The sequence below is a fragment of the Schistocerca serialis genome, chromosome 9 (genome assembly GCF_023864345.2).
Source record: "Schistocerca serialis cubense isolate TAMUIC-IGC-003099 chromosome 9, iqSchSeri2.2, whole genome shotgun sequence".
In the NCBI taxonomy this organism is placed as follows: domain Eukaryota; kingdom Metazoa; phylum Arthropoda; class Insecta; order Orthoptera; family Acrididae; genus Schistocerca; species Schistocerca serialis.
The window spans coordinates 15,236,134-15,260,202 of NC_064646.1; the positions used below are offsets into that span (position 1 = coordinate 15,236,134).

The window sequence follows — 24,069 nt, forward strand, 5'->3', positions numbered from 1 at the left end:
CTTGTAATAATGTTGTGGGTTTTGGTTTCGTATCCATCTGGGTTACAATAATGTGCCCGCTAGCTACATCTACATAGATACTCCGCAACCCGCTGTAAGGTGCTTATTGGAGGCTGCCACATATCACTACGAGTCATTTGCTTTCCTCTTTCACTCACAAGTAGACCAGGGAAAAAATGGCTGTCTATATGCTTACATACGAGCCCTAATTTCCATACAAGCCCTAATTGCTCTTGTCTTATCTTTGTGGTCCTTATGCAAAATGTACATTGGTGGCAGTAGAATAGATCTGCAGTTGGCCTCAAATGCTGGTTCTTTAAATTTTTACAATAGTGCCTCACAAAAAGAATGTTAACTTCTGTCCAGGAATTCTGATTTAAGTTGATAAAGCATTTTCGTAATACTTTCGTGCTGATTGAACCTACTGGTAACAAATCTAGCAGAATGCTTCTGAATTGTTTAGATATCTTCCTTTACATCTACATCTACATTTATACTCCGCAAGCCACCAAACGGTGTATGGCGGAGGGCACTTCACGTGCCACTGTCTGAGAGAAATCTTCCTTTAATCGTACCTGGTGGGATCGCATACACTCGAGCAGAATTCAAGAATGGGTTGCACTAGCATTCTATAGACCATCTCATCTATAAATGAGCTACACTTTCCCAAAAGTCTTGCAATAAAACGAAGTCGAGCATTTGCCTTCCTGACCACCAATGTGACATACTCATTCCATTTCATACCACTTTGTAGTGTTACGCATAGATATTTAATCAGGGTGACTGTGTTAAGCAACACATTGCTAATGCTGTATTCGAACATTATATGATTGTTTTTCCTTCTCATACACATTAACTTACATTTTTCTACATTCAGAGCAATCTGCCCCTACATCACACTGACTAGAAATTCTGTCAAAGACATTTTGTATCCTCGTATAGTCATTCAAGGATGACACCCCGTCCCCCACCATATACCCCAGTATCAGCTGCAAACAGCCTAAGTTGTTGTTCGTCTACATATATATTCTGTAGTACCACTACTAGTCATTCCCTTTCCTGTTCCACTTGCAGATAGAGCAAAGGAAAACTAATTGCTATATGCCTCCGAATGAGCCCTAATTTTGCATATCTTACCTTTGTGGTCCTTACATGAAATGTATTATGGCAGCAGTAGGAGTTATCTGCAGACAGCTTCAAACTCTGGTTCTCTGAATTTTCTCAATAGTGTTCCTCAAAAAGAACATCGCCTTCCCTTCAGGGATTCCCATTTAAGTTCCTAAAGCATCTCTGTAACAGTTGTGTGTTGTTCAGACCTACCAGCAACAAATCTAGCAGCCTGACTCTTAACTACTTCAAAGTCTTACTTTAATCCGACATGGTGCAGATCCCGAACACTTGAGCGGTACTTAACAATAGGTCACATTAGCATCCTGTATGGGTCTTCTTTACCGATGAAGCACGCTTTCCTAAAATTCTCCCCATAAATCAAAGTTGATGTTTGCCTTCCCTGCCACAATCCTCATCTGCTTGTTCTATTTCATATCGCTTTGCAACACTATGCCCAGATATTTAAATTATGTGACAGTGTCAAGCAGGACACTGCCAATGCTGTATCCGAACATGGTGAGTATGCTTTTCCCACTCCATATTAACTTAGATTTTTCTATATGTTGAGCCAGCTGCCAGTCATCACACGAACTAGAAATTTTTTCTAAGGCACCTTGTCTCATCCAACGGTCACTCATCTTTGACACCTTCCCGTAACCCACAGCTTCATCAGCATATAACCACAGATTGCTGACCACCCTATCTGCTGTACCACTGAAGTATATAGAAAATAATAGTGGTTCTATCTCGCGAAAATGTGTCCCTATCACACTTCCCTCGGGCACTCTTGATAATATCCTTGTCTCTGATGAACACTGACTGCCAAGAACTATGTAATGGGTTTTATGACTTAAGAAGTCTTTGAGCCACTCACATATGTGGGGAAACTATTGTGTATGCTTGTACCTTCCTAAACAGTCTGTAGTGGGGGTACCATCTCAAAAGTTTTTTGGAATCTAGAAATGTAAAATTTGCCTGTTTCCTTTGATCCACATTTTGCAGCATATCATGTGAGAAAAGAACAAGCTGTATTTCACATGAGCGGTGCTTTTAAAATTATGGTGATTTGTTGACATAAACTCTTCAGTCTCTTGGAAATTTATTATGTTTGAACTCGGAATATGTTCTAGAATTCCAGTACAAACTGATGTTAAGGATATTGGTCTATAATTTTTGGGTCAGTTCTTCTACCCATCTTATATACAGAAGTCAACTGTGTTTTTTTTTTTTTTTTCCAGTCTTTTGGGACTTTGCCCTGGGCAAGGCAGTTGTGATAAATGCAAGCTAACAAAGGGGCCAGTGTCGCAGACTACTCTCTGTAAACCTGAATTGGAATTTCATCTGGACCTGACGACTTACTTGTTTTCAACTTTTTCAGTTGCTTCTCTATGCCAGGTACGCCTGTTTCTACGTCCTCCAAGAGGGAGTCTTAGCGACAGGCAAATGATGGTATGTTTGTGTGATTCCCCTGGATGAATGATTTGTTAAACGATAAATTTAAAACTTCAGCTTTCCCTTTGCTGTCTTCTGTTGCCACACCAGTCTGGTTGATGAGTGACTGGTTAGATACTGTCAACCTGCTTAGTGATTTTACATACAACCACAATTTTCTTGTGTTCTCAGCAAGATCTTTTGCTAAGGTATGGCAGTGGAAGTTGTTGTATGCATTCACATTGGTATTGACACACACATTTATGCCAACGTTTACCTGTCAACATTTGCAAGTTCTTTGAATCAAGAGTGCAACAGTTTCTGTTTCCTCAGCATTTCCCAAATCTGATTATTAAACCATGGAGTGTCTTTTCCATCCTTAATCATGTAACTTGGCATGTACATCACCAGAGCATCATTAAAAATTGGTGTAAATTTTGGCCACAGTTCCTTGACGTCTGTCCATTCATTGGTTAAGTGGGACACTAACAACAGCTTAGCCACTTTTTCTAGCATAAATACACTCCTAGCTTACTGATGGACTTATTTAACTTAATTAACTGTTGTCACTGTGGTATCTTGATCACTATTCCCTGCCTCTACACTGACACTGTCGATAAAGTCAGTCCTGTTTGTAGGTACAAGGCCTACAATATTTACACTGCATGTGGGCTGTCGATCTAGTTGTTAAGGCAGTTTTTGGAAAACATGTTTAAAAGTACTTCACAAGACTGACTGTCCATACCATATGCAGTGAATCCACAGACATCCCAGTCTGTGCTCAGGAAATTAAAGTCATCTCCAACTAATACTGCATGCTGTTAGAGCAGCTTACCCACAGTCTTATTTTATTATTCATTATTAGAACTACTTCTGCATTACCCTTATTTAACTTTGTGATGATAACCCTGTACTCATAAGACTAGATGTACTGTTCTTCCTGCTACTGCACTTGCCTAGGTCCCACTATATCTAACTTCAAGCTATCCATTTTTCTTTTTAAGCTCTCTCACTTATTTGCTGGATTAATAATCTAAAATCTCATGCTCTGACCTGCCAGTTTTTATTTTTTTCATCTCTCTCCTGCTGACAAAATCCTCTTGGAGATCTGAATAGGGGACTATTTTACCTCTGGAAAATTTTACTCACATGGATGCTCTCATCATTAAGCCATACGGTAGAGCTGCATTTCATGGAGAAATATAATAGCTGTAGTTTCTCCTTAGTTTCAGGCATTGGCAGTACCATCATAATGAGGCCATGCTGGCTAATATTACAAAGCCAGATGAGTCAATAATACAGACTGTTGCTCCAGTAACCACTGAAGAGGTTGCTGTCTCTCTTCAGGGACTGTGTTAGTCTGAGTTCTCCACAGATAACCTTCTGATGTGGTATCACTCATGACATCGCTGTCTGTGTAGTTGAGGCATGTGTCCACCCCACCTTGGCAAGGTCTACGATTTGTAGTATATCTCTGCACTTTGTACTATAATGCTCTGTTATTATTCAGTCTTGATTAAAGCAGAATGTTTCCTTTGAAATGAAAGTGACTGTTTTCCTTACCCATCCGTGGCTACAATATTTAATGACCATCATTGATGAGACATAAAATATCCTCATCTTCCGTGTGTGTGTGTGTGTGTGTGTGTGTGTGTTCCTGCGTTCAGTTTCATTACACACAGCAAAAAAAGTTGTCCATCACCCCGGTTCCGAGAACTTCTGAGGATAGACGTTGACTGTGGATATTGTATCACAGACACAGTCCCTTTGATTGTTCAGAGATGTCACCAAACCCACCCAAAGATGTAAACAACCAAGCACGAGCAGCGCCTATTAGACAGAGAGGGTCTGACAGCCAATTAGTTCCAGTTATTCCACCAGGAAGGAGAAAACTGACTTGTGTCTGTAGTTCAACCATGCCTAAATAGTCAATACCGCGGTTTGATTGCATCTGCATTGTTAATTTGTGCCAAGAAGGGCTCCTAACAAAGGAAGTGTCCAGGCATCTTGGAATGAACCAAAGCGATGTTCTTCAGACATGGAGATACAGAGAGACAGGAACTGTCGATTACATGCCTCGCTCAGGCTGCCCAAGGGCTACTACTGTAGTGGATGACTGCTATCTACGGATTATGGCTCAGAGGAATGCTGACAGAAATGCCACCGTGTTGAATAATGCTTTTTGTGCAGCCACAGAACGTTGAGTTACAACTTAAACTGTGAGCAATAGGCTGCAATATGCAAAACTTCACTCCTGATGTCCATGGCGAGGTCCATCTTTGCAACGATGACACCATGCAGCACGGTACAGATGGGCCCAACAACAAGCCGAATAGACCACTCAGGATTGTCATCATGTTCTCCTCACCGATGAGTGTCGCATATGCCTTCGACCAGACAATCATCGGAGACATGTTTGGAGGTAACCCGGTCAGGCTGAACGCCTTAGACACAATGTCCAGTGAGTGCACCAAGTGGAAGTTCCCTGCTGTTTTGGGGTGCCATTACGTTGGGCCGACATATGCCACTGGTGGTCATGGAACACCCCATAATGGCTGTAAGATACATGAGTGCCATCCTCCGACCGACAGTGCAACCATATCGGCACTATATTGGCAAGGCATTCGTCTTCGTGGACGACAATACACGCCCCCATCATGCACGTCTTGTGAATGACTTCCTTCAGGATAATGACATCGCTCGACTAGAGTGACCAACATGTTCTCCAGACATGAACCCTATTGAACATGCCAGGGATACATTGAAAAGGGCTGTTTATGGACGACGTGACCCACCAACCATTCTGAGCGAACTACGCCAAATCGCCGTTGAGGAGTGGGATAATATGGACCAACAGTGCCTTGATGAGCTTGTGGATAGTATGCCACACAAATACAGGCATGCATCAATGCAAGAGAACCTGCTATTGGGTATTAGAGGTACCAATGTGTACAGCAATCTGGATCACCACCTTTAAAGGTCTCGCTGTATGGTGGTACAACATGCAATGTGTAGTTTTTTTTTTTTTTCATGGGCAATAAAAAAGGCGGAAATGATGTTTATGTTGATCTTTATTCCAATTTTCTGTACAGCTTCCGTAACTTTCAGAACTGAGGTGATGCAAAACTTTTTTTGATTTGTGTATAAAAAGTGGAGATGGCTGAAGAGATGCCCTGATTTTTTGAGCTCCTAATTTTTTGGGCTGTTAAACATTTTTATGCTTCATCCATCAGTGAGCTGTAGGCAAGTTGTAGCCCTTCCTAGTTTTTGTTTGTTGTCTTCATACTGGTTAAGGGTCTTCCCCAGAGTAAAGACATCTACACAGTAGAGAAAAGATACAAATAATTTACAATTAATTCTCCCACTAGGAAAGTTACACTTTTCTGGTAAGTACTAGGCTACAGGGGGCCCAGGAAAACAAGCAGCTTGTTACAGCAGTCACAGAGGTTTGTGAGGAATACACAGCTCAGAAATGTGCTGTTTTGCTACAACCCTAATTTGAATATTGCATAAGAAAGCAATTCATCATAGGAGACAGAAGGTGAGGGAAAACTAGCTGCTGATTGTGGAAGCAGTTTCCCTACTGAGATATTCCTCTTTTCATCCATAGAGGCAGAATAGTGGCATTGACACAGTTTTATTTTTAAATATTGTAGTTCCAATGTAACACAACAGACTCACTCCAGCAGGAAGATACACCTTTTTGTCATGCCAGTGGCATATATTTTTTAGTGTTTCTCATTTTAGTGGCAGGAATTTCATATTCTGAGAAGTAGTTAGTTTTAAATTTCTGGAAACTTTACTTCTGTTTTAGTTGAGAATGACTTGTTTTGAAGTCTTGTCTCTTCTCAATGTTCCAGAATAAAGTTTATTGTACAGTTTTTTATTTTATTGAACAGTGGCTGACTCATCAATTTTTTGTTTTTAGTTGCATCTGCCGTAGCAGTTTACTTACTATCATCATTCTATAAAACATATTTAATAAATTGTATTGGTAAATGGCTAAACAGAGTGTAACAAATGCTACAGTTTGTGAAAGAGGAACTCTGTGTGTTGTTCTTTCCCTCTTTAGGTGGTGCCAGTAAGTTAGTTTGGAAAACCAGACATGGGCACCACTGAAAACAGCCGCAAACAAGGCAGTGAAAGCATTTTATGTGTTCAAATTTGCTTAGTGCCAATTCGTAGTGAGTGTGCAAAGAGCTTTCTGTGACATGTTTCACAAGACACCACCAGTTTACAACAGCCTAGTGAATTTTGGGTCTGACTGGGCGAGTCAGAACAGATAGTGAACCATGTGAGGGACATGATGTTGCAAAATCCCATGTCTACCTCTCCAGCTAGTGCAAAATTGAACATCCCTCGGCCAACAGTGCAAAAAAATAGTTCATAAACAATTAAGAGTGAAGCCATACAAATTGTGGCTCCTGCAAGCTATAAGCTACGATGACCAACTGTGTCATGTGCAGTTCTGCATTGATATGCAGAACCGTTTTGAAAAAGATGACTTCGTAAGCAATTTAACATTCAGTGATCAAGCTATTTTTCATCTTTCGGGAAAGGTTAGCCAACACAATAGGTATGTGGTGGACACAGAATCTACATGCAGCTGTTGAACATGTCCGGGAGTCTGAGAAAGTTAAAGTGTTCTTTGCCGTGTCCAACAGTTCTTCTTTGCTGACACAACTGCTGCAGTTCATGCCACAACTTAAAACTGATAGCAGGGATTTCAGCTTTCAATAGGATTTTGTTCCTCCACATACCCATCATTATGTATGAAGATTACCAAAAGAGATGTTGCCACATCGCTGGATAGGTTGTGTTGTGCTACTTGAATGACTACCATGATCCCTGCACTTGATGCCTTACAATTTTTTATTATCGAGTTACATCAAGGATAGCATTTATGTTGCACCTCTGCCACAGAATCTTGGAGATTTGTGACACCACATTGTTGCTGCTGTGCTTATTGCCACTCTTGATATGCCGTGTTGGGTATGGACAGAATTGGACTGCTGAGTAGAGGTGTTCTATGTGACAGAAGTCGGGCACAGAAACTTCTAGTTTTTTTCTTTTTTCTGGTTTCTTTATTTTTCTCTATTTCTCTGCATGTTTCTCCTTTACCACTAATCCCCTCCCCCAACCACCACCTCTCCCCTGCACGCCGCCCAACTTGCAGTACTTCACTGTCCGCCATCCCTACCATACATCCCTTCCCCTCTCCGTCCCCTTCCTTCTCCTTTCCCCCACACAGTCGCCACTCCCATCATGCACTGATTGCTGCTGCTCACAGTTTGGTTTCAGTTGCCTGGGACTGCAGTAGTGTGTGTGAGTTGTGTGTGTGTGTGTGTGTGTGTGTGTGTGTGTGTGTGTGTGTGTGTGTGTGTGTGTGTGTGTGTGTGTGGTTGACAAAGGCCACTGGCCGAAAGTTTTAAATATGAAAATCTTTTTGTTGTCATCTGCGACTCAGCATCTCCACTATATGGTGAGTGGCATCTTTCCCTCTCATAATATTGTTATATCCCAACCTGAATTTTCCATTGTTTGATTTAAACTTCTAATTTTGTGTTTTTATTTTTCCTGCAACTGTTTTTGTAAGTTGACTGTATGACTGTATTTCTCCTTGTTACCTTTTCTGTGTAATTTACATTTGGATATTATTTAAGTTGGTCCACATCCAAGAATGTCACATGCACAAAAGGATCAACAGAATATGGCAGTAAATAAATTAAAACTATAATTTAGATATATTAAAAATACGGGAAAGGTGAATCATTAGGTAAATGTTAGGTCCATGGAAAACTGTTGAAGGTTGGAAATTACAAAGTAATGATGAAATTTATCAGAATGTAGAAAATGTACTAGAAATAATGAGAAAAGGAAGACTGGTTTTTTCACATTATATTTATGCAAGACAGTAGAAACAACTGTCAGAGAAGTGTTTAGGGGGAAATTATTGAATATAGGAGGATTCTAAGTCGGGAGAGTGGGAAAAATTGGTCTGAAATGGTCCAAAAACAATAAGGAAAAAATGTGTTGAACAGATGACAGTGCTGGAGAAAAGGAAAGAAATGACTACAGAATTGAAATTGGCCCTTCTTCTGTAGCTGTTCCAAGCGAGAGGGGACTGGGGTGGGAGGGGAAGATAGTCCGCTCGTGCGTGCCCCCCCCCCCCCCCCACACACACACACAGATATATGGACATGTGTGTGACAAAAAGATATCCTGTATTTAATAGTGAAGTTGCTATTATTTGCCATAGAGTTTTTGAGGTGTAATTTACTGCTCAGAATTTTGCTTCAGTTAAATTTCCTCTTTTGGTTTTTTGTTATGTATCACTGAAAAAAAATATTATTCAATATTTCAAATATGTTAAGAAAAGTGGAGTTGCAAGTAAATTAAACTTCAATTTGTTGGGAAACTTTCCAGAAAATTCTAGAAATGTAATATATTTTGTTACCATTGTTTGCAGATAAGAGCCTGCAGCCATACCTTGAGCAGATTGATCAAATAGAAGACAGTGTTACTAAACTGGAACAGGCTGCCTATAAGTTAGATGCCTACTCTAAGCGACTTGAAGCAAAGTTTAAAAATTTGGAAAAGAGGTATATACACATAGTATGAATATTTGTCAGACTCTTTGCTCCTTCTTGTCATTTCCATATCACTAGCAAATTATTCTGATCTGGTAGCTTTTTCTCAACAGCTATTTATTTTATCAATTAAGATTATAGTTTATTAATCAGAAGCAATTTAATACCTACAGTATATTAAAAACATCTACAGCCAGCATGCAAGGAAAAGAAAATTACCATTAAACAAAATTTTTGTCTTAGTACTTGAACTTGGTTGCTTCAAGGGCATCTTTTTGTGTTGCTGTGAGGAGGTTCTTTATTATGTATGAAGCAGTACATGAACAACATTGCAGTATGTGGTCTGCTCCTCTCCATTCTCTAGTGGTGTGAACTCTACATTGAAGCCGTACTTTTTGAACTTGGTGCTATCTCTTGTGATGATTGACTGCAGTCTGTCAAGGGAACTTGAGGTCACCCAATGTTGCTTGTACTTGGAAGGAAGCTTGTGCATTGATATCAGACACTTGTGAGGTTTCTGATCCATAGCAAGCCACTTTTGGTCTCTATCTTGTTACAAGTGCTTTTGATGATTTTAGGAAACTATTCCTTTTTCTGAAATGTGACAGTGCTGGCTGGTATCTGAATGAGGGATGGGTCTGAGTATTTTAACTGTAGCCTTTTCTCTACTGGCTGCTATTTCCTGGTAGATTTCAGGTGGTACTACAAAGGTAGTCAGTGCAGTTTCTCCAGTGGTGTAGTGGCATAAAACAGAATGAGACAATGTCTTGGAGGGCAACATCCACAGCGTTCACATTGGGTGTAGCTTGTGCTGAGCATATACAGGGTGTATCAAAAAGAATCATCCAATTTGGCATGTCTGTATTTCTGGAACTAGTACACATATACTATGAATTTTGGGTTTTGATGAATGGAAAACTTAAAAGCTTTTTCTTCCATACCTTTTTCATAGGTGTTCAATATGCCTCCCTTGAGATGCATGGCAAATATCAATGCGGTATTCAAATTGTTCTCACACTGCAGCGAACACGTCTTGAGTAACAGTTTCCACAGCTGCTGTTATGCAATGTCTCAGTTCATTCATTGTTTTTTATAACAGAGGCACATAAACAGAGTCTTTTATAAACCCCTTGCAAGAAATAATCACATACAGTCGGGTCTGGTGACCTTGGAGACCAGTAATGTAAGGCTGAATCATTTGGTTCAGTGTGACTGATCCATCATTCAGTAATTCTTTGATTTAAAAATTCCTGCACTTCCAGGTGCCAATGTGGTGGGACCCCATACTGTTGGTAAATGAAGTCTCTCAAATCAGTCTCCAACTTTGGGAAAAGAAAGTTCTCAAGCATATCGAGATATGTGCTCCCTATAACAATGTTCTTGGCAAAGAAAAATGTGCCATACACCTTTTCCCGTGAAGCTGCACAAAACACATCAGATTTGTACAACTTCATGTAGTTGTTCCATACCCCATATTCTCACATTATGACAGTTCACCTTTCCATTTAAATGGAATGTTGCTTCATCACTAAATGCTAAATGTGGAAGATAACTTTCATCCTCCATCTTGCCAAGTACAAAATTACAGAACTCCAAATGTTGTTGTTTGTCACTTCACAGAGTGCTTACAGTAGCTGAATTTTGTGTGGTTTCATGTGTAAACATCGATGCAACACATGCCAGACAGACATCAGGGGCATGTTGAGCTGCATGGTGAACAGATTTCTGCAGACTCCTTGTTCACAAGGATGCGTTCGTCTGTGTCGGACACTTGGGGATGGTCCGGCGATTTGCCTTTACACAAACCTGTTTCTCAGAACTGTTCATGCTATCATCTCCTGTGCTGTAGGAGGATCCACACCGTACTTAGTACGAAAGTCACACTAAGCAGTTATTACTGAATTGCACTGCGCAAAACTTAGAATGCAGAACGCTTTCTGTTATCCCAACACTATTTTTACTAGAACTGAAGTGGGCACACACTGCTCTACCTAGTGGGAAACATGTAAAACTTGAGAGTTTGCTCTTTCGAACAGTACGTTGTTCACGTACGTATCTCGGATAACGCGATAGTTACGAATTTTTTTTTAATCGGATGATTCTTTTTTATAAACCTTGTATATTTGGTTGCAAAAGAATACCAAATGGGGACAGATGTCATCACATTCACTAGTTATGTCTTCTGGACAGTATGTCAGTTATTGTGTGATGTTATTTCAGAGATACAAGTTTTTGCTTCTCGAGCTGCACCCATTGTAAGTCAGCATGTAGTCCAAAGTAACACCCAGTATTTAGGCATACTTCAGTATTCTGATGAGCCTTAGAGCTCAGAATTCGTCTCTTTCCTGAAGGCAGAAACCACAGATCTGTGTTTTAAATGGATTTGGTGCCAGGTGATTCTTCCTGTATTGAACAGCATTCTTCTCGAATACATCAGAGAGCTACTGTTTGGCAAATGTAATGCTGTTTGAATGGTGATGAAGCAGTTGCAATTGGTTCATATGGCAGAGACTGCTTATTTGCATCAATGTTGAACACAGATGGGATCCACACATCATAAGAGTACCAGTTTTTTGTGGTCGATACCGTACAATTTTGCATGCTTACTGCTGTTATTCCCAACTGTCACGGTAATCATAATATTAATACATGAACTTGAAAATTGAAGTACCAATTTTTAAACATTAACTATCCAATGAGGCCAATAAAACTTACGTAATTTGAAAGGTAATTTTCCATAGATGTGCACAAAAAAAAAAAAAAAAAAAATAAATAAATAAATAAATAAATAAATAAAAAATAAAAATCTTGTGTAAGTAGCCACTAACAGTGATAAAAAGAAGAAGATGCTTTCATACTCATAACTTTGATGATACCTTCTCTATCACACATTAAAGTCTCCAATATGTGAATATTGAAAACTTGAAATGCTTACCAACTTCTGTCCTGCTTATTGATCAAGTGGTATGATAGAAGTTACACACAAAAGTAACAGCGTTTCATGAAATTGCATTCTATGGATGTTCATGTTTACCTGGTTCATTTGCAGTAATACAGGAATTCCATGCGGCTACAATGCAACAACAGCTAGGTCAGAAATGTTGTCAACAGTGGAAATCAAAATATTATAGTTATATAGTCTGTAGGAATACAAACGTCTCAAAAATGAGATCGACAGGAAGTGCAAAATGGCTAAGCAGGGATGGCTAGAGGACAAATGTAAGCATGTAGAGGCCTATCTCACTAGGGGTAAGATAGATACCGCCTACAGGAAAATTAAAGAGACCTTTGGAGATAAGAGAACCACTTGTATGAATATCAAGAGCTCAGATGGAAACCCAGTTCTAAGCAAAGAAGGGAAAGCAGAAAGGTGGAAGGAGTATATAGAGGGTCTATACAAGGGCGATGTACTTGAGGACAATATTATGGAAATGGAAGAGGATGTAGATGAAGATGAAATGGGAGATACGATACTGCGTGAAGAGTTTGACAGAGCACTGAAAGACCTGAGTCGAAACAAGGCCCCCGGAGTAGACAATATTCCATTGGAACTACTGACGGCCGTGGGAGAGCCAGTCCTGACGAAACTCTACCATCTGGTGAGCAAGATGTATGAAACAGGCGAAATACCCTCAGACTTCAAGAATAATATAATAATTCCAATCCCAAAGAAAGCAGGTGTTGACAGATGTGAAAATTACCGAACTATCAGCTTAATAAGTCACAGCTGCAAAATACTAACGCGAATTCTTTACAGACGAATGGAAAAACTAGTAGACGCCAACCTCGGGGAAGATCAGTTTGGATTCCGTAGAAACACTGGAACACGTGAGGCAATACTGACCTTACGACTTATCTTAGAAGAAAGATTAAGGAAAGGCAAACCTACGTTTCTAGCATTTGTAGACTTAGAGAAAGCTTTTGACAATGTTGACTGGAATACTCTCTTTCAAATTCTAAAGATGGCAGGGGTAAAATACAGGGAGCGAAAGGCTATTTACAATTTGTACAGAAACCAGATGGCAGTTATAAGAGTCGAGGGACATGAAAGGGAAGCAGTGGTTGGGAAGGGAGTAAGACAGGGTTGTAGCCTGTCCCCGATGTTGTTCAATCTGTATATTGAGCAAGCAGTAAAGGAAACAAAAGAAAAATTCAGAGTAGGTATTAAAATTCATGGAGAAGAAATAAAAACTTTGAGGTTCGCCGATGACATTGTAATTCTGTCAGAGACAGCAAAGGACTTGGAACAGCAGTTGAATGGAATGGACAGTGTCTTGAAAGGAGGATATAAGATGAACATCAACAAAAGCAAAACAAGGATAATGGAATGTAGTCTAATTAAGTCGGGTGATGCTGAGGGAATTAGATTAGGAAATGAGGCACTTAAAGTAGTAAAGGAGTTTTGCTATTTGGGGAGCAAAATAACTGATGATGGTCGAAGTAGAGAGGATATAAAATGTAGGCTGGCAATGGCAAGGAAAGCGTTTCTGAAGAAGAGAAATTTGTTAACATCCAGTATTGATTTAGGTGTCAGGAAGTCATTTCTGAAAGTATTCGTATGGAGTGTTGCCATGTATGGAAGTGAAACATGGACGATAAATAGTTTGGACGAGAAGAGAATAGAAGCTTTCGAAATGTGGTGCTACAGAAGAATGCTGAAGATTAGATGGGTAGATCACATAACTAATGAGGAAGTATTGAATAGGATTGGGGAGAAGAGAAGTTTGTGGCACAACTTGACCAGAAGAAGGGATCGGTTGGTAGGACATGTTCTGAGGCATCAAGGGATCACCAATTTAGTATTGGAGGGCAGCGTGGAGGGTAAAAATCGTAGGGGGAGACCAAGAGATGAATACACTAAGCAGATTCAGAAGGATGTAGGTTGCAGTAGGTACTGGGAGATGAAAAAGCTTGCACAGGATAGAGTAGCATGGAGAGCTGCATCAAACCAGTCTCAGGACTGAAGACCACAACAACAACAAACACAGTCTGTAAATAATGTTGTATATTGGCATTTTGTGTGTGTGTGTGTGTGTGTGTGTGTGTGTGTGTGTGTGTGTGTGTGTGTGTGTGTAAGAGTAACTTTGTGATTATTTTCCGTTATTACCAGAAAATCTGAAGTAAGTTCCTAATTTTTAATTTCTGCATTTCGAATAACTATAACTTCAGACTTCCCTTATTATATGGAAACTAGGTTTATTTAAGTCTATGTGCAGAAGGAAAATGCTAAGAGGTCGGAGTGAAAGACGAGGAACTAGGAAGACAATTTTTACTTAGAGACAGTAGTAGGAACTTGGCCATTCATAATGAAAATACATCTGTTGTATTCAATGATCAAAATATTAATACATGAATACTGAAAACTGAAGTACCAATTTTTAAAATTAATTATACAACGAGGCCAATGAAGCATATATAATTCAAAAGGCACCTTGCTGTAGAGGTGCTACTAACTTCTACACATTTACTTTTCACAAGCTGTGGTAGAAATGACATAACAAAGAAACAATGTTTCATCAAACTGCATTGTAGGGACATTCATGTTTAAGTGTAGCTGATGATTCATTTGCAGTAACACTCGCATAATGGGAAACTGCAATGCTACAAGTCCTATTTCATTGATGTTGTCAGCAGTGGGAAATGAAATTTAGTAATGGAGCCATCGAGAGCAAGAAGCAATATTTGTTACAATCATATTTTGAATAGCTATGGCTTTCCTTATAATACAGAAACTATATTTGTTGTTGGCTATGCCTCAAAGAAGGACTCTAATGGATGGTACTGAAAGATGAAGAGCTGGAGAGAGAACTTTGTAAAGACAAAGTAATAGGAATAATGTGGATGTTGATAATGGTAATTCTATCATTCTCTTGCAAGATACATTAAATGTGCATTGAACATAATTCCAAATTTGAGACCTATAATCACAGTTTGATGAATTAGCTGTCCAAATTTTTTAAAGCAAGTCATTTCACATTTGAGGTTACTTTACTTCATGTTGTCATAAGAAGAAAGTTGATTTGCAACCATTAACACAAAATTTGTTTTTCAGCGCACTGTACCAAAGACTCGCTTCAAATGTTTAAACAATTAAAGATAAATCAAAGAATTATTTCAAGAATATTCATAGCTACAATGCAACATCTGCTGTGGGTCAGTTCTGAGGCTAAAGTTTTGGTAACAATTGTACGTGGAGTGTATTACTTTAAGAGACAGGTTTTTTTTAATCACATGTTGGGTCCTCTTAACTCACTTGGTTGAATGTTGACCACAGGCGATATAGTAAAGCTTATTCTAAGGCTAATGGTTCTCATGTTCTTTCCTGTCTTGACTAATTTTAAATAAGAAGACACCAGAGTCATTAACAGTTTTGTATTGTTTATTCACTTTAGTAACAGCAAGCTTATCCCTAATCATGATCACACTTCTTCTTTCCTTTTGTAATATCTTCAGCTCAGAACTGCATTTATACCCAAATTTTTGAATATTTGTTTCATAATCCAATCTCCCCCCCCTTGCAGTTTTTGCCCTTTGCAGCTCCCTTCAATGCTGAGGAAGTTATTCCCAGATGTTTTAACACATTCTATCCCTTCAGCTGGTCAGTGTTTTCCACATCTGATGTTCTCCCTTATTCCGAGGAGGACCTCTCTCATTTCTTGTGTTACTTAAGTAGTCATCGTCGTCGTCAGCCAGTTCGATTACTTGGTGACGTGGTGTCTTTGACTTGGCGTACAACATAGGATCCCTGCAGGTTCTGCCATTTCTACCTATTTTGAGCTTCCTGCTGCCAATTCAGTCCAGCTGCCTTTCGTAAGTCTATGCCCCGCCTGTCCTGTGGTCTTCCCCTTGGTCTGTTTTAGTAATTTGTGGTCCAATCTAGCACTTGTTTTGACCACCTGCCATCTTTTCTTCCAGTGACATGACCAGCCCACTGTGATTTCAAAGTATCCACTCTTTCCATTATCTCACTGATCTTTGTTGTCCGTTTGATATCAGCTACTTTCTTTCTGTCTTTTCTTTGTGTAGCTCAAAATTGATGTTTCCATTCCTTTTTGGGTCACTGCTGGTTTTCAGACAGTGAATTCATTTAATGTCATGAGTCACAGCCATAAGCTATTGTTGGCAGTATATGTTGGTCAAAAACTATTTTCTTCAGCTCAGACAACATGTTAGACTTAAAAACTAAAACTGAGGAGTATGTTTCATAAGCTTGCCAGCTCAATTTAATATGTGAAATATTTCTGGTTTTAAGCCTCCTTTCATATTTACAAGTTGACCCAGATGGACATTTTCTGTGACCCTTTGCAGAAGTGTACTACCAACAGATATATTTCCAGTGTCAATTCTTTATCATGATCTTGGTTTTATCATAGTTCATTTTTAGACCAACTTCAGAGCAGACAAACATGAGTTTACGAACCAATATAAAGTTCTTCTATACTATTTGCAAATAGAACAATATCAGCAACAAACCTCAGGTTATTTAATTTCTTTACCAGAATTAGTATTCCCTTTGTTATCCAATCCAGCTTAGACATTGCTTTTTCTAGGAATGCTGAAAATAGTTTTGGGACATAGAGTCACTTTATTTTATCTAATTAATGTTGACATTATAAACTACGGAAGAGCCACACTTTTATTTATGTCCAATTACTTTATTTATTTTAATTAATATTCCTAACTCCACTGCTTCTTGTTTGTTTGTTCTCTTATTCACACACATGTCCATTTTGGCAATCTGCAGTAGACACTCTAAAATTAGCAGCATACTTTTCCATTATTATACCATATAAAAACTGAAACCCGAAACAGCTAAATAATATAGACCTTCTCAAATACTGAAGTTGCACATTAAAACAGAAACACTAAAGTAAATGGAGAAGACACCCAAATCTCATAAACTAATAATAAATCTAATAAATAAACTGTGTATACTATTAAAAGAAGTACAGAGTGCTTACAACACTTTCATTTGTCAAGCCTTCCTACCTCATTTGCAGTCTGCTTCTTTGTCTTTCAGACTGAACAGAGAAACCGAATTAAAGAAGCAAGTAACACAGTAGTTGGCTGAAATAATATCTTACTCCAAGAGGAGGTAATGATGTAGTTTCATAAGTAACTGGAAGGTCAAAGAAAATGATCCCATTGATGCCTTTGAAAGCCTCTGTGTGTATGGCAAGTTAGTTATAGTGTTAGTGAAGCATAACTTTCTCTGTTCCAAATCCATTTTGCTGTGGAATCATAAATGTCTGTTTTGTCCTTGATCCTGCGCCAGATAAGGACTTTAAAAATGTCACTTCAAGGTGGTTTCATTCATTCATGTGTGTGTCATGTTACATAAATCACATCGTGAAGGAAAGATTTCAGCAATGTGAATGAGTCACTCTCTTACATTAAGAGACGGGAGTGGCGACTTGTGGCTACTTCTGTAAAGTTTACCAGAAAGTTATGACTAGTGATTATCTACTGATAATTATGGGATATACTTCTAGATTGCTTTACTAACTATATTAGTAGAAAAACAGCTGCTTTGGGGAAAACAATTGTCCCTTCTCTTATATTACTCAGCTGTTGTTTTGGTGTAATACTTCAGACAAAGCATTTATTTTACACTGAGCACTACAAACTACCTACACATGCTGCCAAAATCAAGATCTAACAACTGTTGTGATTGGGCAAGCTTTTGGAGCCAGTGGCTCCTTCAGGTAGAAGGGTTGAAGGGGAAGGAAGAAGGGTGAAGGAAAAAGAATGGAGAAGTCTAGGAAAAAGGGTAGATTTTGAGAAAGTCGCCCAGAACAGTGGGTCAGGGGAGACTTAACGTACGGGTTGTGAAATGCAGAATTAATCATAATTGCTTTTATTATTATTATTATTATTATTATTATTATTATTATTATAAATCACAAATACCATTAGGGAGCATGAGCATATACACATATTTGCATGCAAACAACCACCAATTTATTAAAAGTAGTCATTCCGCATGTATGTGGAATGACTGTTGTTCAAGAATTATGTTAAGGAAGTGGACCCAGTCTGCATCAGAATTCTGGAACCGCCAACTTGCTCAAGGAGAAAAGGGTCTTAATTTTCTCCAAGTGATTACTGTTGAGGACAGGTGCTTACCTGTTTTTGCTGGTCTGAGGGCCAGGTTGACTTCATTCAAGTTTAGATAAATGGTTGTGTTAATTGTCCTCTGGTTATCTGATTATTGATTTAATCTTTACTGTGGTAGTAATCACAGAATTTTCACTTTTTGAAAGTGATTTGCTATTTAATCTGACTTTATTAGTGTGTGATAATTTGGTAAGGATTGTTACAAAGGTGTCCTTAAAGCCAGAAGACCTTCGGGATGCTTCTCGAATAGTTTGTTTTCATCTTGGCTTTGTAAATTGGTATTTGTCATTTACCTTATAGTAACACTCCAATGAGGAGCCATTCAGAGATAATACCCTGCCAGTAATATATACTGTAACATCTTATGTAGCATCACATGAACAAGTTTTTCACTAAATCTTTAAAAAAATAAAATAAAAAGTTGTACTCATCAAAAATAAAACAACTGTAATAATCTTGTTATCCATCATAGAAAAGAACGTAGAACAATCTGATTTTGTGAACTGGATGCTTCATCTGAAATTGACTTCCTGTGACTGCATCATTGGAAAAGGAGACAGTTTGCCAGCCAGTGATGTCTGTATGGTAGTGGTGCTCCTCTGATTTGTAACATTGGTGCACAAAACCATTACAAATATGATATTTAGATTGAATTGTCTTTGACACCTACTGCTGGTGTAGGAGAGCACAAGAGTTGTGAATTAGGGTCACTTAATGGCTGCCATGTTTCTTTATCCTTGCACAGAAGTGCGCTGTGAAGCTGTTTATGTACTCTAATGATGTGAAGTGTGCATTTGTTCACTTCTTCTTCTTCTTCTTCTTTGAACTTGTGGTGCTGTCTCTTATTCCATTTCTCTTTCTACCCTTCTTCTCATTCCTTCCACTTTTCCTTCTGTGTCTTTTTGTTGCAGACAATTCATATGTGGTACGTGTCCCAGCCAGGACAGTTGCCACTTTTTGATCTTTTCCAATAATCTTCTTTCCTCCCCTATTTCCTTTTCCTTCATTACTTCTTCATTTTTAAGTCTGTCAGTCCACTTCACCTTAACCATTCTTCTCCATAGCAATATTTCAAAACTTTCTCAATGACAAAAGGGTCTTAATTTTCTCCAAGTGATGATTGTTGAGGAAAGCTGCTTACCTGTTTTTGCTGGTCTGAAGGCCAGGTTGACTTCACTTGGGTTCAGATAAATGGTTGTGTTAATTGTCTGCTGGTTATCTGATCATTGATTTAATCTTTACTTTGGTGGTAGGCATAGAATTTTCACTTCTCTCTTTTTAATCACTGCTATGTAACACTACACTCCAAACATAACATTTACTGAATATTTTCCTCAGTTGCATTGGAATTCTTGTAGCTGATAGAAACTACTTCATCTTTTCAAAAGCTCTCTTTCCTGTAGATACCCTCCTCCTTATTTCTTGTACAGCTTCCATTCCAAGTCACCAAACAACACAGGTGCAGAAAAGATTTTACTTGTTCTATCCATACGTTAATTGGCACCTTCTTCTTGCTTATTCTCATCATTTTTGTCTTTTCTATATTTATCTTCATTGCACACTCCTTGCTCTTTCTAGTAACACTCTTGAAAATCTACTTTAGTGCCTCTTCTGATTCTGCCAGCACTACTTGATCATCCATGTATTTTATAGTCTTTATCCTGTCTCCTCCAATTACAATGCCCCTTGCATCCTCTATACCTCACTTATTGTTTCTTCCCCACATATGTTGAATAGCTGTGGTGACATTGAGCATTCTTGTCTTACAACCCTTCCAATGCTCATCTCTTCCATCTGCTCATTCTCCACTCTATCAGTTCCTGCTTTTTGTACATATTCTTTATTAACCTTGTATCTTTCCAGTATCTACCAACATATTTTAAAATTCTCACCAGTATACTCCAGTTGACTCTATTGAACACCTTTTCTCAGTTGCAAAACAAATACATTCTCTTTGTTCATTTCTTTCATTCTTTTACTAATCGCTCTCAGATAACCTATAGCATCTCTTGTTCCTTTACCATTTCTGAACCCAATATGGTCTTCCTCAGTATTTCCCCCTTTTTTTTCCCTCAGCATGACCCTCATTACACCCTTTAAAACATGACTAATAAAACTAAATGTGTACAGACTTTGCATTCTTTTGCATTACACTTTTTAGGTAAAAGTACTAGAATGGTCTCTAGTAGATCTTGGGGTCAAATTCCTGTGTCATAAATTTTCAGTCAATCTAGCAGCCGAATTTGGACATAAGACTTTCAGTGCCTCAGATGGTATTCCATCACAGCCTCGTGCTTCCTTTCCCTAGAGCCAGTCCTAGTGGAAGAAACATTAATTTGGCTGACCAGGATCAGCATCCTACATCCTATAGTCGTGAAAATGATTTTAGTGTTGAGAAGGAGGAGGAGGAGGTGGAGGAGGAGGAGAGTAGTGTTTAATGTCCCATAGATGACGAGGTCAGTGGAGACAGAGCACAAGCTCGGATTGGGGAAGGATGGAGGAGGAGAGTGGCCATCCCCTTTTGAAGAAATCATCATAGCATTTGCTGTAAGCAGTTTAGGGAGATCACGGAAAACTTAAACCAGGATGGCCGAATGCAGGTGTGAACCATAGTCCTCCCAAATGCATGTCCAGAGCACTAATGACTGTGATAGCCCGCTCATTAATTTTTTACTAAGATTTCTGGCTCGAAACTAGAACAGGACTATGACATGAGAGGATACTCTTAGGTAACCAGTGCAAGGCAATCAATTTTTGTGCCAAAATAAAAACCTTTGATTTTATTCATGGTGGTGGTGATCATGAAACATTGCTTTAACCGTCATTGTCATTTGATGTGGTTTGATTTAATGAGGGAGACGAAACAACAGTGGCCCTATCCTTGAATTTGTTGTGCAGTATCTTCCCTGTCATTCTAGAAAAGCCAACCAGTGCCGTTAAAGAGTATTAGTAATACCTTTGTTAGGTCTCTGTTAACCACAGTTTCTTCAGGAGTTAAGGACTCAAATATTTTGGTCTCTAGTGCTTTGCATTTTTATTTTTTATTTGTTTATTTTATTTATTTATTCAATTTTTTTATTTTTTTCCCTCCATTAACTCCTGGGTGACCAGGGACCCACAGCACATTTACCCCCTTGCTTTCCCATAAACTCGTAAGAGTTTCAGCTTTCTCCAATGTTCTTTGATATCGCTTGGCTGTCTGGATGAATGTAGACACTACAATCCTTGTAATACATACTTAGATTCTCCTCTTTGTATACTCTGGTAGTAAAAATCTCCACCTGCAATACTGTATTCAGCTTTCGTGGAGAGATTACACTCTCCCTTTGATACTGCACCCTGAATATTCTGGATCCAGCACCTTCGTCTGTTTTCAAAACGTCATTAAACCAAACTATGCCACCTGAATGGTATCATCATCCTTCCTTCCATTGCTTCCTACCTCCTACAGCTAATAGAAAGGTTTTCTTCCTCCCTCCCTCCCTCCCTTCTTCCTTCCTTCTCCTCCCACTCCCACTCACCCTCCCCTATTTTCTATTAGGTTTTGACAGACAGCTCTGTAGTTTAACTCGAGATCTAAGTTAGGTGATAATTTGGTTGTGAGTTGGCAACTTACCTGACTTGACAAGCAAGTTCCGTGAAATGGAAGTTGAGGTTACAGACTGATCTGTAGAACAGCATTGCACATTCTGTGGTTATATTTACACCAGTACTAGGTACAGTTCCTTCAGTTTATTGCTGTGGATCACATCATCAGTCTGCTGTGCTCTTATCGGGTACTTACAAACAGCTGTTGGATGTCCCCTTGCATTTCTGTCCCACCTTGTGCCAAGTGCTGCCACATTGTGCCTGCTCTAGACTCTTGACAGATTTTTCAACCTTCTTTGACCTATAATATTTAATTAAGTTGTTAAAAACTCACTTCCCGCAATATTAACCCTATAATTCTCTGACTGCTGCTCTGAAGATACCATAACTGGCTAGAAAGATGAAACACTACACGTGGTCTCCACTTGACTGTGTACTGGTACCCCACAAAGAGGCTGAAGCTGAGTAAAGAAAAGCCTGGGTAACAATCAAAAGACATGAGAGTCAGATCATCATAGACTGAAGGGCCAAAGAAGCTGGTACACCTGCCTAATATCACGTAGGGCCCCCACAAGCACTCACAAGTGCTGCAACACAGGGTCTGAAGTGGTGCTGGAGGGTTCTGACACCATGAAACCTGTAGGGCTGTCCATAAATCTGTAAGAGTATGAGGGGGTGGAGATCTCTTCTGATCAGCACGTTGAAAGGCATCCCAGATATGCTCAATAATGTTCATATCTGGGGAGCTTGGTGGCCAGCAAAAGTGTTAAAACTCAGAAGAGTGTTCCTGGAGCCACTCTGTAGCAATTCAGGATGTGTGGGGTGTCGCATTGTCCTGCTGGAATTGCCCAAGTCTGTCAGAATGCAAAGTAGATGTGAATGAATTTCCCATATCACTCCAGTTGTACATGCCCCACATCATTACACAGCCTTGACCAGCTTGAACAGCCCTATGCTGACATACAGGGTCCATGATGTTGTCTCCATACCCATACATGTCCATCTGCTTGATGCAGTTTGAAATGAGACTCATCCGACCAGTCCACATGTTTCCAGTCATCAACAGTCCAATGTTGGTGTTGATGAGCCCAAGTGAAGCATAAAGCATTGTGTCGTGCAGTCATCAAGAGTACATGAGTGGGCCTTTGGCTCCAAAAGCCATATCGATGATGTTTCATTGAATGGTTTGCACGCTGACACTTGTTGATGGCCCAGCATTTGAATCTGCAGCAATTTGTGCAAGGGTTCATATGTCATGTTGAACGATTCTCTTCAGTTGTTGTTGGGCCCTTCTCGCAAGATCATTTTCCAGCAACAGCGATGTCGGAGATTTGACGTTTTACTGGATTTCCTGATGTCCACGGTACACTCATGAAATGGTCATATGGGAAAATCCCCACTTCATCGCTATGTCAGAGATGCTGTGTCCCATCGCTCATGCGTTGACATTCAGACTCGCTTGAATCTTGATAACCAGCCATTGTAGCTGCAGCCTTTCAAAATTAACTACGCTCCCTCGGACTCAAGAGCTGAAATATTAAAAGTTTTGGCTGGTTTCGTTGTTTAGGGGCTGGGATACGTAATTGCCGCATTGCAGGCAAAATACTGCTGAGTCTACAGTATACAATATGAATATACACATGAATCGAATGGTCGAAGATTCCTATCACTCAGCAATTGTGAATTATGAATGTAACATATAAATTTATAAATGAAAGATTGCAATTAAATAAAATCAGCTGGTACTATCTCAATAACTTTAAATGATGAGTATGATAGTAGAAGTGCTTTTGAGAATGTGGTATATTTCTGCAAAACACTTATTGGCGTCAGTGGTCCAGCAATTAAATAAAATATAAGTTGAATAACAGGGAAACAATAGATTCCTACAGCACGTAATTAGTTATGAACAACAGCATAGCTAGTGAGACATTCACTTCTAAACACACACTACGTCTTCTCTGCAGAAGCCATGGAAACCACACAGGAGCACAGGTCGGCACTCCGAAATGTTCCTATCCTCTGTGACCATGTGCAAACTGTTCCACTGTCCAAGTCCTTCCGCCAACCACCCATCTCTCGTGTCGTACCTCCTTGGCACTTAGTGTGACCTGAGCCATCCCTCCAGAACTGCTCTCGTGTCCTTTCTTGAAACGCTTCCGTCCATTCACGAGCACTGTGATTAGCTACAGCACACGCACCATCTCTTCAATCCAATGTACATTCACAAACA

General features: G+C 39.3%; 1 protein-coding gene across 2 annotated transcripts in view; it reads left to right on the forward strand.

Moving 5' to 3' along the window:
• The window catches only part of LOC126419296 (biogenesis of lysosome-related organelles complex 1 subunit 2), a 61,083-nt gene that overhangs the window by 3,747 nt on the left and 33,267 nt on the right, over window positions 1–24,069 (forward strand). The window contains exons 4-5 of one of the 2 annotated variants that reach the window (XM_050086469.1): window positions 9,011–9,143; window positions 17,152–17,232. In XM_050086469.1, the coding sequence (XP_049942426.1) occupies window positions 9,011–9,143; window positions 17,152–17,194 (176 nt within the window). In that variant the 3' untranslated portion in view covers window positions 17,195–17,232. Of the gene's footprint in view, window positions 1–9,010; window positions 9,144–17,151; window positions 17,233–24,069 lie in introns of those variants that run through there. The other variant, XM_050086470.1, reaches the window with a different exon arrangement.